The sequence below is a fragment of the Pezoporus occidentalis genome, unplaced genomic scaffold, assembly GCF_034315485.1.
Source record: "Pezoporus occidentalis ecotype Australia unplaced genomic scaffold, CSIRO_AGI_Poc_V1 ctg2, whole genome shotgun sequence".
In the NCBI taxonomy this organism is placed as follows: Eukaryota; Metazoa; Chordata; class Aves; order Psittaciformes; family Psittacidae; genus Pezoporus; species Pezoporus occidentalis.
The window spans coordinates 20,568,332-20,585,239 of record NW_026913855.1 but is presented as its reverse complement, the minus strand read 5'-3'; the positions used below and the strand labels follow the sequence as shown (position 1 = coordinate 20,585,239).

At 36.4% G+C, this 16,908-nt stretch overlaps 1 protein-coding gene across 2 annotated transcripts in view; it reads left to right on the top strand.

The window, feature by feature from the left end:
- RECK (reversion inducing cysteine rich protein with kazal motifs) overlaps positions 1-16,908 on the top strand; it is a 49,114-nt gene that overhangs the window by 12,919 nt on the left and 19,287 nt on the right. The window contains exons 5-7 of one of the 2 annotated variants that reach the window (XM_062618098.1): positions 3,954-4,039; positions 6,587-6,634; positions 7,610-7,651. In XM_062618098.1, the coding sequence (XP_062474082.1) occupies positions 3,954-4,039; positions 6,587-6,634; positions 7,610-7,651 (176 nt within the window). The remainder of the gene's footprint in view (positions 1-3,953; positions 4,040-6,586; positions 6,635-7,609; positions 7,652-16,908) is intronic. The other variant, XM_062618099.1, reaches the window with a different exon arrangement.

The window sequence follows — 16,908 nt, the reverse complement described above, 5'->3', positions numbered from 1 at the left end:
TTTGGAAGAAAACTGAGTAACAAGGGGAAATAGTAAGAACTAGACAAAGAGTGAAGGAGGTGCAGAGGATCACATCAAGAACCAAACTGCTTGGTACAGGTGGATTTAGAAAGCTAAAGCATAAATAGCAAGGCAGGACTGTTACATTAGAAGGAGAGAGCAAGAATAGATTAAACTGGATTTAACTAGTACTAATTGTATCATATGTGATTGCTAAAAGACTTAGAGTGAAATTAGCATGCTATGGTTGGAAAAGTGGTAGTGAGGAAAGAGGAGGCTGTGACAGTTTTATGGCATCTGCTCAGACTCCCCCCGACCCTGGCGTCAGAGACAAGCTGTTGATTCCACTGTATGCAAAGAGTTTTGCTGTCTTGTATTTTTGCTAGTTTTACTTGACCAATAATATCTTTTGGAGTGCAGTGCTTCTGTTTCATCTAAAAGTTTCTTTATGATCATGCACACATGACACTCTTCAAGAGACTGCTTACAAAATATGACTGAGGGACCCACCAATCTATAATTCAGGATGATAACTAAGTTCTGATTTTAGGCTTTATTATTTTCTGTAAGCAGACTGTAGGAGACTTCAAAAAGACAACAAAATTCTGACTTGGGCTTTCTTGCACCCTTCTTGACAAATGCAGGACTGGAACATAAGAAGCTGAGTTAGTTTTCACTTTCTTCTTTTTCTTCTTTTACCATCTTTTTCTTTTGCTCCTGCTTCCTTGGGATCACGGTAATAAATGTATCAGAGATGACATTCTAATTTTTCATGTTTATGCAGCTTTTTACTTCTGTTTCTGACTTCAGTATTCTTGTGGAGACTGCAGTGAAAGTTTATAATAAGAAAGGTGTGTGTGTGTGTGTTCGCGCATGTGTATGTTGTAAGTCAGCTTGCTAATGTGACGTGGCTTTTGGAAACTTTTTGGAGATATGGGAGGAGAGTCTGTGTTATGCAACTAGATGATCTTCTATAGTTCATAGATCTGTATTGTACTTCTGTCAGTTAATTTGGTGAATAATCAGAACTATGGACTCAGTTCAATTAATTGTGCACTAAAGGTATAACATACATTTTAATTACCTTGACTACAAAATTAATTTATAAGTTGCTGTATGAAAGTTGCAGTTTAAATCTTTTGAGGATGTGACACCAATTTTTTGTCAGGAAGCTTGTCTGCTACTCATAAATAATCTGGGGACATGGCCACTTGACAAGATACTAATTATGGCTGAAACTTACCAGCATTCTTATTGGTCTGTATTTGTAGCTTGTTTCATTCTTTTAGCACAGTTCCAGTAAAAGTGTTTCTGAAAACCACAGGCTCTGTATTGCACAAAATATGGATGTTTGATTATTCAGTGGTGATTCACTGGTGACTATTCAGTGGTGACATTGTCCCTAAAGCGCTACAGCTGTATTTATCATGTGTTTCTCCTGGATATAGCTGGTTATTGCAGCAGACATTTATGGAAATCTTGTTTTTCTACTGCACATTGTATTTCTTTTGGGTTTTAGATTGCTTGTACCCTAAAACATCACTCCTACTAAATAAATATTCTACTGAACATAGCTGTTTTGCTTGAAAGAAGTCTCTGTATGGCTTCATGTATGAAAGTTGTGCAGAAACAACTGCTACATTATTTTAAGCCTAAAATAAAATATAGTGAGAAGTTGATTTAGCAATTAACTGTACGTATGTATTTAAGCATATGTGCATGACTTCCATGTAGACAGCTTTTGCTGTTGGAATTAGTTTAAAACAATGCATCAATTTCTGCATTTTTTGACATTGATTACAAACTACTGGTGTTTGCACAACAGCCATCTCTTTAACACATTCAAAAAGATGCTCAATCTCTAAAAACCATAACTCTGTACCCACTTATGGAAGTAGAGGGTGAGCAGAATTTGCTCATGGCCTTCACAGTTTCTTTGAACTAGTTTAAATCACTGGCCTACAGTACTTCCAGAAGGTCTGAACCACTCAGATGGTACATGAACACTTTGGACTAACAGGATGCAGCCTGCAGCCAAAAGCTGTTCTTCACCTTTGCCTCTCTTCTCCTTCAGCCCTCTGTACAATCCTGCTACCTTACATGTGTCAAATGTTAAGGTTTTAATTTGCATTTTAATAAATGTAACTAATATTTTAATTTGCTAGGGAAATGTGTTAATTTAGTTAAAGACTTTGTTCCTTTATAAATTTATTATTAGTGTTTTCTTAATTTGCCCATCAGAGTGTCATGAAAGCCTCATACTTTTGAGACTTTCTATGCCATCTGTCTTTATAAAGCTAACAAAGTATATTTTAAAGGCAATTTTGTTCATGATAAATACCTACTAGTGATTGTTTTCAGTTCCTTGCAGTGATTTTTAGTTACTTTTTTCCACCACTTTCTTAGCATTTGTATTTAAGCTCACTGGTCTCATTCCTAGCTCTTTCACTTTACTTTTTTTAAAGCTTGACTTTCCTGAATAGGTATTGCTACTAGGCTTAAGAGCATTAAGTGGTTGATTCTTTTACTTCATACTTATTATTTCTATGTAAAGGATATAATTTGTGCATGTCCTAAAAGTATTTCTTTTTTAAATATTCATAACAAAAATGAGCAGTTCATTCGAGCTAAAGAATTCCACCTCCTGCCCTAAGAAAAAAGTGTTACAAATTTTCCACAGCTGCTGGGCAGCTGCATAGGTTAAACTTTCCCTTTAATTATTTCCACATTTAAAGAGAAATAGGTACAGGCATGCATTCTTTTACTTGCTTTCTGATGTCTTGAAAACATCAGAAGTTCTGTATTCATGAATAGATTAAGAGGGTGAAACAACTTAGGGCAGCAATTTGCTTTTCTGTGTAACTTTATGTTAAGAAATTAGGATAATGGGAATAGTGAAATAAAGGGGGGGGGGGAAGAAACGGGGACATTGGAAGATTTTATTCAAGGTAATTCTGGTTATGAAAGTGTTATTATGGGGGACAAACTACAGGGGAAGTGTCGTAGTTTAACCACAGAGGCTGCTAAGCACCCCACAGCCACTTGCTTACTCCCCGTCAGTGGGAAAGGGGGAAGAATCAAAAGTGTAAAAGTGAGAAAGAAAACTCATGGGTTGAGATAAAAACAGTTGATAATTAAAAAATATTAGAAAGGGAAAAAAAAAAAACACCAACAAAATAAACCACCACAACAAAAAAATCCTCCAAAGAAAACAATTGCTTGCCACCAATCAACCACTGCCCAGCCAGTCCACAAGTGACAGCAGCTCCCAGCAACCTGCACCCTTGGTTATATTACTGAGCATGATGTCTGATAGTCTGGGATCTCTTGGGTCAGCTGTCCCGGCTGTGCTGCCTCCCAGCTTGTGCATCCTGAGGCTGCTCACTGGTGGGGTGATGTGAGACGCAAGGAACAGCCTTGACTCTGCATAAGCACCGCTCAGCAGTAATAAAGACATCTGTGTATTATCAACACTTGTTTCATCACAAATCCAAAACATAGCACCATACCAGCTACTATGAAGAAATTTAACTACATCCCAACAGAAACCAGTACAGGAAAAAGTGAGAAACATATTCTGCATTGAAAAATTTTGTAGGAAAATATACTGTTGAAACCAAGAAGAGGATGTGTTTGTGGGAGACAGACTTTAATTTCAGATAAGATAGATCATATTATCAAACTTTTGATACTTCCAGTGAACATATAAAACAGTTTGCATAAAGCATCTTTAAACTCAGTGTATAGAAGTTGTTTCATAATTGCCAAGTTCAGCTCTTTTCTTTTTAAAAGTTGGTTTGGAATGACTTCATAAATTCCAGTTAAAGTTAATCTGTAAATAGGCTTCTTGAATGAGAGCAGGATTATCAAATTTGACTCCTGGGGAGGGAAGGGAAAATGATGACGTAGTTTCTCTTTCTACTCTTATATGTACTGTCATCTTATTTTCAAAGGAGTATTGAAGAAGTCTGATGGGTGGGTTGGTCTAGGTTGCTGTGAGCTAGCTATTGCTGTGGAATGTCGGCAAGCATGTAAACAGGTAAGGCTTTCTCATTGTTTTTCTGTGGTTAATGTCAAATGATGCCATGTTGAATTAATTTCTGTATTACTGTTTATGAACTTCAGCCTTAATGTAATTTTTACATCGAAATTGAATTATCACAGGAACTCCAAAATTACAAGCTGTGACCATATACTGCCCAGAAGTACTACTGGTGAGAAATGCTAGCAACCAAATTCCTAAATCCAAAACAAATAATTTATGTTTTTAAAGGGAATTTTTGGTTAAAAAGAAAAAAAAGTGGAAGTTAAGTTTACTGAAATGAAAGTCTAATTTAAAACTGGGGGGCGGGGCTTGGGAGTATATATTTTCAGCTGTGCTGAAGGACTAGGCTGCTTGCTGTGACTTGATGAGCCTGAAGAAGAAATTTAAATACCTTAGAGTTAGCTGTGCCTTTTTTGTACATTTTGATGCCACATTTACTCACTCAGTAATGAAGATAAGATGAAATCTTACTGTATTTATAACTTTGACAGCACAAAAGTTCCAGTGTGTGAGCCAGCAACCTGGCTGCAGTCCTGTCCTACCACTACTGCACTTGGCAAATGGAGCTAATCCACTTCCTGTCTGCGAGTAGTAGGCATGTGATTATTGCTGATGTGCTCTAGTTTCTTACTTTGCAGTAATTTATTGAATGAATCAATAAAGATTCTGAAGCTTTCTTTGGTTATGCTGAACTTAATTTCTTGAAATTTTTTTGGTCACAATCTCTACATGAAAGTTGTTATTTTAAAATAATACTGAGTGAAAGACAACGTGTGGCTGTTTCTAAGCTTTCTTTCGTTGCAGTTTAGTGATGCAGCATTGTGGTTACAGCCCCAAATACATTTTTGTGCCTCTTCACAGAGGTTTTTAATCATCAAATGGAGCAAAGTTGGTATTAGTCTCGGTATATCACTGTTCTGTCAAGTGACAATTGAAGTGTAACATATAAATTTATTAATGAGCTTTTTATTAAAAAATCTGTGAAGCATTTTGTGATATTTTTTTCTTTTCTTTTTGCCCCCATCCTCTCCCCCCCCAAAATGGCTTGTAACCTAAAAATCATCTTCAAATTCAAAAAGCATGTAATTATTTATCATCATCCTTGTAACTCAGTTCTGGAGCACAGATGTACTTAATGTTCAGTGCTGTATCTTGCATATTACCTGTGTAATCTTGATGTTGGACCACCAGCCTACTGCACATTGTTGTCATGCAAAAAAATAAAGATGCTACCTGCACCCGAAAGCATGTGGTTTAGACTATTTGACAAGAGATGAGCTATGACTACACAAACTGAGTAATGTGGAAAAGAGATAAGTGAGTAAGCACACTGTACTTTTGGTCTTCTGAAAAGAAGGAACATGTATCTGTTCCCAAATGGAATTCTAGCAAGTTTTCAGATTTATTCTAATATTTAAGTGTTTTCCAGACCTGAAGTAAGACTTCCACTTACTGTAGTGTCCTATGAAATTCTGTTTATTTAATCTTATGATTGTTACATCATTTCTCATTATTCTTAGACTCGGCTGTATTTTTGATTGCAGACTCTGCTGTCTCAGAATCTTGGCTGTATTTTGTACATTAGCCGACTCTGGTTGATATATTTCATATGATTTTCATTTAAACTAAAATATAGGTACTTGCCAAACATTAGGGATTATGAGAAATCTTTGGGTTTTAATTTTGATTCGTGAAACTTGAGAGTTTTTGGAGGCATTTTGAGGAAGGTAATATGATAGGTCCAAGGTCAGATTTTTATCCTGGTGTTTTTAAATGACTGGAGGTGAAGATACCTAATGTTAGTAGTCATAATAATTTTGAGCATCTGTCATATGAAAAAAGAACAAGAGTTTCTTGACAGAAGAAACTGATCTGTAGTTTGAAGGGAGAATTTCTGCAGCTCTGTTTGACAACAGGAACTGTAGGACTGTATGTGCGATAGGGAGGAGAAGCAACAGGCACGTAAGTGGTACCGAGCACACAAAATAGGGAGATGTTTATGCTCAAGTTCTCCCATTTAGTAAATGTTTCCTGTATTCTGCTCTGTGTGGTAAAACTTTGATGAAAATAAAGTTGCTTTGTGTGCTTCTGGTATCAACTAACTTGGTGTGGAAATGTGAGGTTTTGTTTTTTAATTTAGTGTAGTGTAGATGAAGCCCTTGGTGACATTGTTTAGTGGTGAACTTGGCAGTCCTGCAGTAACAGTGGTACTTGATTGTCTTAAAGGTCTTTTTCAATGTAGTTGGTTCTGTGATTAATGGTCATGGTTTCTGCTTTTTCTTCGTTCAGTTTTGAATGCATTCTTTAGGTTCTTGAAAAGGAAAATGTAAATAGATCATTAATCCTGATTATCACATTTAATATGTTTAATATACTTAATGTATAATGTATTAAATAATATACATAAATGTATACTGTATTAAATAATATATTTAATATATAATCACATAATACGTCCAATATAAAGATAGAATCATCTTTGTTTTGCAACGTGATTATATTATTTTCCACTACAAATACAGAAATCTATCTGTCTTTCAGGCTTCTGCAAAAAATGATGTTATAAAGGTCTGCAGGAAGGAATATGAGGTATGTGTATGTGTGTCTGGATATATATTACTAAGAATCAACTGGTTTAGAAATTCTGTAAAAAGTATCCTGAGAAGAGGGAAAGCCAGTCATCTTACTCATGTTTCTGGATATACTCATTCTCATCCAAATATGAGTTACCTCTCTCTACGATTTTTGTAAAAGTATAATTGTTTTCTGCAAAAATATAGTATATTTTTTTTAGGCTTTCATATATCTTAATTTGAATTAAACTTTAAAAATGAAGACATAAATTCCAAAAAACTTTGTTTCATGAAAGTTGGTATATGAGCACCTCTGTGCTTCTACAGTGGAAGAGTCAGCTTAAAAGTGACCTAAAGACATAAACCTAGGAAAGAATAACCTTTTAAGTATTCTATCCTAATGTCAATAATATTAAATGAATAGATTCTGTAACATCAGTGAACCTATTGGTGCTTGCAGTTATTGTTGCTGTTCTGGTCTTAAATCAACCATCAGGATGTTTTCAGGAATTTGCCTTTACCTGTACTTTTTTTAACACAGTTTGTAGAAAAGCTGTTCTGCTAGGGCTTCTTTTATTTCAATCTGTTTCTTAATTAAAAGTCAGATTCCTCCTCCCCCTTTCATCTTATTTCCTCCTGTCCTGAATTAGGTAGTCGTGCATAAATTCTGATCAACTGTTCAGGATATTGGACAATTCTCTGTTCTCTTGATTTGGGCAGAAGTGTATCGGGTTTCCTGTTTTTCCAGGAAGCATTAAATTCCGGTTTTCTCTTTCTTTGGTCCTGTTATCTAAACAATCTAGATAGTATTTTCCTGGACTCTTCACTGTTGAATTTACCATAGCTTGTTCTCTTAAAAAATGAATTTTCATTTTCAGTAGTTCTGTTTCCTTTCATGCTATAATATGCTCTACTGTCAACATCTGTAAGCTTCTCCTCTATTATGCTGGTCTGTTTCCTTCTTTTTTTCTGGATTTCTGCATTGCTGTAGGAAGTTGGCCAATATGGGTTGAAGGAGAACTGGAGAGGAAAGGTAAGAGATCAAAGAATGACAACAAAATGGTGATAGTCATTTATGTTAACTAATTCTTCTCTTTCTGATTTTTATCTGGAATTTTGGAAAGTGAGTCCTTCACTCTTACTCAAGAGTGATCTTACTGTACAGAACTCTTAACACTTTTTCTGTCTATGCCAACACTAAAAGAGGAAAGGGAGAGAAATGATGGAAGAAGGAATCAGTCTTCTGATTGATGAAGAAGGAAAGAACTTTTTAAACGAGATCTTGGAGTAGTAGATACAGATACAGTGTTAGAGATAGAAATTAAGCATCTGACATGATAGATCTTCAGTTATTACAGATTTTTGTATGACAGGTTTTCCTATGTATCAAGGCTTACAGGTACTCAAAAAATAGTACTTACAATGCTATCAAGAGACCCATTGGTTATGCAAAATTCAAGGACTTTTTGTATAAATAGGAGATTCCAAAAAGACTTCTGGAGGGAGTCTGTAGGTAGTTTCTGTGTCTGTGACCTGTACCATACATTGTATTCAGTTGGGTTGGCTGGAGAAAAAACTGAGTAACTGGGGAGGGAGTGGTTAGTTAAAACTGAAAGAGGTGACATAAGATCAAAACCAGCCTGTGAATCACATAAATGCAATATCATACTTACTGTGTTTACCTTTTAAGAATTCACACCTCATTTACTAAAAATGAGGATCCAATTTGAGAATTAGTTTACAATATAGATTACAGCACTTGTTCATCAGCTCTGTTATTGAGATCTTGAATATATAAGTACATGACATGTAAGTAAAAACTAGATGAATCAAGAATATAAAAGTATAATTCCCATTTTGTAAATACTCTAGTAGCTTACCGACTTTCATAGCTTGCTTAGTATACTTACCTAAGGATTTCCCAGAGGATTTTCACAAGCTTCATACAGTATTTGACTGTACTGTGCGTAGTATTTTTCTTTAATCCTTTGAGACTGGGGAAGCAATTTCACAAGTTACCCTTCAGCTTCCCACTAAGTTAGTGAGTATGAAGAAAAAGGTAAGCCTTCAAGGGTAGGGCGTAGTTGTTCAGAGCAGTGAAAAAAACCCCAAACTCCAGTCGGGAGGTGTCACAAAGTTTGAAGTTGCTAAGCGGAGTCTCGGGTTTGTAAGGTAGTAAAATCACTTCAGCATTGATGTGCCAGCTTTTCACAAGGTTAATTGAAGGTGCTTTTTCTGCTCATCATATATTTCTGCATTACTTTTACTATAAATATTTATGAAGTTTGATGCTTCTAATTTAGAGATTTTACACATCTTATAAATTAATCATGTTGTAATAACCCATTCATTTTTGATCACTCCATTGAAGATGCGTGTCCTGTTAAATACTCTTTATCTTCAAATAGCACTGCATACAGAAATTAAAACAATAACGTAACTAGCTCAGTGGTTTTGAGTGTTACTGAAATGTACTCCACTTGCCTTCTTTTGAAATATTTTTATTCTGGTAGTCCTTTTTCCCGTCTTCTGCTTCTCAGGTACTCATTTTGTCATCCTCATTTTTTTTCTCTACTTCTATGCATCTCGACTCATATCTTTCACTACTTCTTTCAGCTTTCTGCTATCCTATTCATCTTCCTCTAAAAAGAAGGTAGGTAATAGTCAAAGAAGGAAGAAAAAAGAAGTGGAGACTGTGTGGATTGTATGTAGGATTTACTTATTTTTAAGTTTGGTGTAAAGTTGAGGTTCATTTTTTGTTAAAAGGCTGCATGGAATATATGCTCGGAGGGGTAACTGAGAATAGTTTATAAAGCTTAATACAAGCTGCAAATGCTTTATTATTGAAACATCACTATTCTTTCTTCTGTGCATGGAAAGGGTAGTACTGAAATTTCCACTAGATTGAAGCTCATCACTTTCTACACTGTGTACCTCTCTGCACATTAAGAACTCCAGTTCTTACCCTCGTGTATTGAATAAGACATTCAGACTTCTCTGGTTAATTGATATTGAGAGCTTTGCTACAGCTGAGCACTATTAACATCTGCCATGTGGTCAAAATGTAATTGGAAATGGTGCCAGTTACTTAGCTTCCGCTCTGAAAACTGTTTTTGACACACAGTAGGAAACACTTTTGATGTCCCTGGACTGCTTACACGTATTTTTGCTCTCGCAGATTTGAGCACTGATTAGCTTAATCTGCCTTTGTTTTCTTACAGTTTTTACATACCAAAACTTCAAATGCAGTGCCTGCAGCTTAAAGTGCTGTAGAAGGGATTCAGAAAAATATTCACTGTGCTTCAGTATTGGCTTGGTTTATCTTCTAGGGTTATACGATCTTGCTTTGTGCTGAGGTTTTAGTGAATGCTGGCTACTAATTACCCCTTTTGAAAAATGTGGTCAGCGGCTTTTAGCTCCTGTCTAGTTGTGTAGATTACTCAGAGACAGTAGACTATAACTCAAGATTCTGTTTAGGAGAAGTTTACAAAACAGTTTCAGTTAACTCCTAAGGAACATGGCTGTATGTGGCCTCTAGAAATACTACTTAATAAATTCAGGGTGGACTCTGTCCATGTAATACACATTGTAGCTAATATTATTGGCATCTTATCCAGTGGTGCTTTTTGTCTCTATTCTGTTCAAAGAAGGCTGATGGAACACTCAAAGATCTTGCCAGAATTGAAGTTGCAGTAATTTTATTCTACCTTACTGTGCAAGTATTATCACTTCTTTTCTGGTTTATGTAACTGAGGATAATTTTGGCCTCAATTAAACAATTGCAGTTGTTAATTACTGCAAGTTTTAAAGTTCTTAACAGATGTCCACTGTCATTTGAAACTTCGTCTGACCCCACTAAACCTTAGTGTGTTACCTTCTGACTTTACCTTCTGCTGACAAATTTAAAGATTAAATGAAGTCTAGTGTGATGTGTCCCCGCCCATGGCAGGCGGGGGTTGGAACTAGATGATCTTAAGGTCCTTTCCAATCCTAAATATTCTATGATTCTGTGAAGTCAAGGAGAGACTAACAGGACTTTTGTTGTGTAGAGTGAAGCATTTTATATCCTAGTGTATTTGCTAGCTGTGGTAATACTTCTAAATTAAGATGGGCAGGATCTGTATTCAAATATTAAATGTGGTTAGGTTGCCAAAGGTGACAGTACTAAACTTATTTTTCTGCCAAAGTTAGTAGAATACCAATACCATGGTAGTTTTTAGGGAGGAAAACAATCTTTGATTTTTAGCAAAATACTCTTAATTTCTGGTGTGAAAACAGCTTCCGTCGCTTTTCATTGAAGGCACAAGAGGCAGCCATTTAGGAAAAAATCCTTATAATTTAAATAATTTAAAATATATATAATATATATATAAAATATATATAAATATAATTAAATATAATGCAGAAGACTTACTCCTTTAGCAAAATATTCTGCTTTATTAGTATTTGTGTGCATGCATTTTGGGTTTTGAGCCGTTACCTGCAGCTGATGAGCTCCAAAAAGAGCGAAACCAGTTAGGTCCTGCAGTACTGGCTGAAATCTTTCTTCAAGGAACTTCTGGTGAGGGAAACTGGACAGTGTGCTCTGCTGGGTAAACTTCACCTGCCTGTTTCAATTTCCGTAACACCAAAGATCTTTGAGCCAGTTTTCTTCAAGGCATACGCGGTTGTGTTGCCTGTGTCTGCCTGCCACTTTCCATTCCCTCTTCTTGTAGTCTCACTGTCTCTAATCACCAGTTTTGGCAACATTTGGTTTTTAAAAAAGAGAAGTCTGAAAGATGAGAATAATGCACAAATAAAATCAGTGTTTTATAGATTTCAGTGTTGCCATCTTTGTTCGCTTAGTATTTTATTCACAAGTTTATAAATGGAGTATCAGATTCTGTGCAGGTACGCTGTATTGCCTTTTTATTCTCATTTTCCCAGATCTTGATGACTTAGTTCTTCCTTTAAAGAGAACAGGCTTATTTGCTCTTCTGGTTTGGTTTTTTTTTGTGCGTGTTTTGGTTTGTTTCGGTTTTTCTTAGCTATATTACTGTTTCATGTTTTGCTTTGTTTTCTGTGTCTTTCTCTTCTGCCAGTTCCCTAGCAGGTTCATAAGGTAAGCTTGAGTGGGCAGAAAAGCTGCTGATTTCTTAAACACGAGTGCTACTTCAGCAGAGATGGGCATTAACCCTGTGTTCTGAAATGAAATTATAGTTAATAATTCAGATCAGACTGACTGCTTAATGCTTTTATGAGCTTTATTTATGAGCAAATGTCTAAGATTCTCTCATGTCTGTTTAGCTACACTCCCCACATATTTTCTGGGAAACTGAACAATTATCCAGACCTACAGATGGACAGAGCGAAGTCAGCACCCTGACTAGCACTGTATTCTCTGGTGGCTGCAGGTACTACAATTTCTTGAAATACAGGGAGTTGCTTCAACAACTTGGTGCAGCTGAAGTTCTTCCTGTTGCTTCTTGCAGCTGCCCTTTTTCTGCACACAGTCCCTCTCACTGATAGCCAGACAATATCTAAAAGATTGTTCTGTTTCATTTCTGTCCTGTTCTTTCTGTTCAGTTCTGTCCTGTCCTGTTCTATTCAAACTTAGTACTATATGCTGATTTAAATTCCTAGGAAGAGTTTTCATCAGGGTTATTGAAAAAAATCAGGTCATGAGAAGATGCTCAGTGCCAGAGCTCATGTAAAGGCATACACAAGACTATACAACTAGGAACAGGGAGAGAAGAGTTGAAAAAAAGGTGGAAACAAGAAGACCACCTCCTCTTAACAGAAACACAAGATTCAGCAATCTGTGAAACTGTAGTTTCAAAGTACAGAAAGATTTATTACCTGGTTAGAGCATTCTGCCTGTATAAGATTGGTGTGTAAATTTGCTACAATACAAGATAATTTTGTCTGAACTTGAGCCCATCTATAGGGGAGAAATGCTGGTAGACATAATTTTTTCAATATTCTTTTCTGTTTCATGCACAGTTATAAACTGTGATTTGAGCTAACACAGCCAGTGACACTGTTATCCCTGAACTGCTTTTTAATAACTTTTTTGTAACATTCAACTTTTAAGTAACATGACAATTTTTAGCTGAGTTTATAGCAGCATGACATCATGATTCTAAGTATTGTTTGTACTAACAGAATGGTCAAGTACTTAAATATAACCATGATGGACAGACTTCAGCTTTTTCAGGAGCCTCTACTGTCTCAGTGCATGAATTAATGAAGTTAGTGTCACCTTCTACCTGGCTGGTTTTTATGTCACCAGAGTGGCTGTGGAGAAGTCTAATTTCAGCAGCTTCTGAGGACAGTCAATTTTGAATCAGAGTGGTGTTGTATATGACAATTACTATTTGATAGTTGTTTCTTTTTTCATACATGGAAGGTCCCAGAGAAACCAGGTGGCCATGTTGAAACAATGACTTTCTGATTATCATTTTCTGGCATCCATAGAGAAGAATATGTGGTGCTATAAAAACTACCTGAGCCTTTAGGCACCAGTAGAAATCTCTTCTTTATGAATGTAGGATGGTGGCTCTGTCTGCGTGCTCTTTTCCTGTAAATTCTCTTGTTTCTCATCAGTGTTACACAGATGAATGAGTGACAGGATTTGCTTGGTGGGTATGATACGCGGACAGACTCCACAACTCGTTAGAGTTGTAAAGTAGGTATGCTTTTATTCAGCGCCGAGGCACATAGGGATTGCTTCTCCAAAAGCATGTGCACCCCATTATATTACATATAATGATTACCTAAACATGAGATTGCTTCACGCCTAATACATATGCAAAATCTATTCCCGTCTAGTATTATAAGTAGTTTTCTGGCATTCATCCCATTGGTGCGTCTGTGCAGTTCCTCCTGGTGGTGGTTGTTAGGGGGTCGTGAGGATGAAGGCCTGTAGTTCCTCTTCATCACCGCAAGTAACCTCTTGCTTTCACGCAGACTCAGTAGGGTTTTGGCTCCTATCCAAACCTCAAGTTCGGTACAAGCCGGTTTTATGTATCTTAAAGTAGAAAGTGGTCAAGTTTTCAAATTTTGTTACTCTGGCTATCTTTTGTTCCTTTTCTTTCTAAAGATACTATTTAAACAAGAATGTTTTAAATATTAAGTTATAAATCTTATCTACTACAATTCTGCCTAGCAGCTGTAACTCCTACAATTCTGCTTCACCATTCTAGCAGCTTTGACTGCTATGGTTCTGCTTCACCAAGCACAGTGACTGCTTAAGCAAGCAGGCACAATGTTAACCCTTTATTTCCCAGTATCAGGTAGTAAAGAGGGAAAATCTGAAGTGAATCAGATTCAGACTTCCTGCTTGGATTAGGAATGTTGCTGCAAATTCATTCTCACTCTCGGAGAAATTACGCAGTATCTGTGCTCTTCTGAGAAAAGATCTAAAATTTGGTAGAGGATATTGGAAGAATGAAAATGTCTGAATTTGTGAGGTTTGGGCATAGTTTTATGTAAGACAGACTTTCAAATTTTTGTATGATGTGTTCTCACTAGACCTGTGCTTTTATTCATGATCAGTAAAATCATACATAGCTGGTGTTCATGGGAAATTAACTTACATTTTCAGGTTAGATTTGTGTTTATTCTCATAGGGTCATTTTTCAGTGCTACATCTGCTATGGTTTACCCGCGGTTTAAATTCATTTCTGACTATAAATAGAAGAAAGTGATGCTGCTTTCTACAGTATTGAGACTGTCCTATTTAAAAACTTGTGTTTGACTGTTAACGTACTTCACAATCCAAGAAGATATTATCCAAAAGATATAATTGTGAGACTGTTTAAAACAGGATTATAGCACTATGCTTTACATGACATAAAGAGTAATTGACAAGTTGGAACTTTTGATTTAAGTTACAGCATAACAAAATCATTAATGGCATGATACAAACTGAAACATCAGGGCTTGGGGCTTTTAAAGTCCATGTTAAAATGTGAGTCTTCCATCTTTTGGTACAGTAAATAATTCTTTTGGCTCTTCAGATATTTATCAGAACTGTCTATGCAGGAATGCTAATTCATTTGATTGCCAATTCGCATAGGGAGAGCTGTTCTGATCTGCTTCTGACGTGCTCACTCTTAAATGAATAACAGAAAAGAGGATGAAAATAGCTATGAAAATGAAAAACAGCATTTTGAAAAATAGTGGTTTTATTTGGGTATTTACAAAACTTTCATGAGGAAAAAAAATAATAAAGTAAAAATGGGATTGTGGAATTCTCCAGTTATCCAGTGGAATATATGAGTTGCACTTCAATAAATAAGAAATTGGGCCTCTATAATGTGTACTGATTCAGATGTAGGATTTGAGATGTCTGAGGGTGAGTAGGTAAAGGAAGGGGTAGGTTATGTACCAAAGTTATCTAGTAGAAATGAGGCTGCCTGTTCGTGCTGCTCTATGAAGAGGTATGTTCTGTATTCACCCTTCCCTCTTCAGCATAACCAAGCACAAGCAAGCTGCTCAAAAAGAAAGCCTCAGAATTCAGATGTTGTAGTTATTGGTATTTTTATGAGTTAGCCACTGAGAGATTTGATCACTTTGGTATTTACTTCGCTTTTCTTTGTAGTCTTACCCAGAATGTAGGGCGGAAAACAAGGATACTGCCAGAACAGATTGACTTACATGATCTCTCAGAAGAAAGCAAGTAGAGAATGTGAATTGAAAAACAAATGCCTGCAGGCTAAACAATCTCTAAGACAAAAGGAAAAATAAAACCATCAAGATGATCCCTAACACATTTCTACTTTCACTTCAAAAATGTAACACTTCCATCTGTTTGCAGCAGCACACATTTTCACAAGAATACCCCAAAGATTCTTGGGTATACCCATTTCTCTGCAATGCAGTAAATACCAGTAACTAACACAGATGAAGAATCTTGTGAACTACTGAGCTTACGTTAGGTCTGTAGTTTGCGATCTCTTCTTTTTCTCATTTAGAGGTTGTAGCACATCTGATACTTTGCTGTAGTGAAGCAAGGTTTAATCCCACATTATGTTTGTGAATCAGTATGATGGTGTTTCTGTTTGCTTCCTAGATGCTGTGTAAAATACATATTTGTTTAATGATGGGGATAGGGGAAATGAAGATCAGAAACTTCATGAAGATAGGGATTGTGTTTTGTCACGATGTTAAAGTATTTGATCACTTGTTATAATCTGGTGTTCTGACAAGTGTGGAGATCAGGCATGCAGGGGCTTCAGATTCTCTTCCCCACCCCCTCCCCTTTGATAATTGGCAACTGCATTTGAATTTCAACCTCATTGACTTCATCATCTTGAGTCCCAGAAAGCTTACATGTAGTATCTGTTGGGTTTTGGTTTCGTTTTTTTTGTTTGTCTCCTCTCTGGTGACAGGCTGAGAGAGTTGGGGTTGTTCAGCTCAACACAATAAGGCTCCAGGAGACCTTATTGTGGCTTTCAGTATTTAAAGGGGACTTGTAAGAAAGATGGGGAAAGGCTTTTTAGTACCGCCTGTTGCAATAGAACAAAGAGCTATAGTTGTAAAAAAAGTGTAGGTTCAGGCTATACAAAGAAGAATTTTTTTCTGATGAATGTGACAAAACACTGGGTCAGTGTTGAAACCTGGAACGGGTTGCCCAGAGAGGTGGTAGATGCACCATCCCTGGAGACATTCTAGGCCAAGCTGAATGTGGTCCTGAGCAACCTGATCTAGGTGAAGATGTCCCTGCTTATTGCAGAGGGTTGGACTAGATGACCTTTGAAGGTTCCAACCAAACTACGTTGATACTCTGTGGGTTAGTGTCCTTTGAAATGAAACAGCAGGTGTGTATATTTCCCTTCTTCTGTCATTGAACATGTTGGCTATCCCCCAGCTGTACTTTCTGGCAGCAGTTTGAAGGAGTTGATAGCATCTTTTGGCTTTTAAGAGACATTGGTTTTGAGTTAGTATGTAGAAATTTTCTATTTGTATGTGTTCATCTGTCAGAGTTCAGGATTTTTTTCCCCCCCCCGTATGGAATCTTTGGAATTGTTGTCATTAAAAAAGTAACATTTTGGGACAGTCTATTATAGCATGCTGTTCATAAGTTACTCCAGGCAAGTCTTCTTATACACTTGGCTTGAATATTTAACTATTTTACTACAAGTGCACACAAAACTCAGATGGCCCCTGATCTTCTCATTTCCTGCTTTCAGTGATTTTGTATAGTGTTTTTGTTTTAATCCAATCTAATTTGAACAAATAATAACAAAGTTATTAGCTCATTCTAAGAAGTAACTGGATACTTGAATATTCATCTGAAGTTTTCTG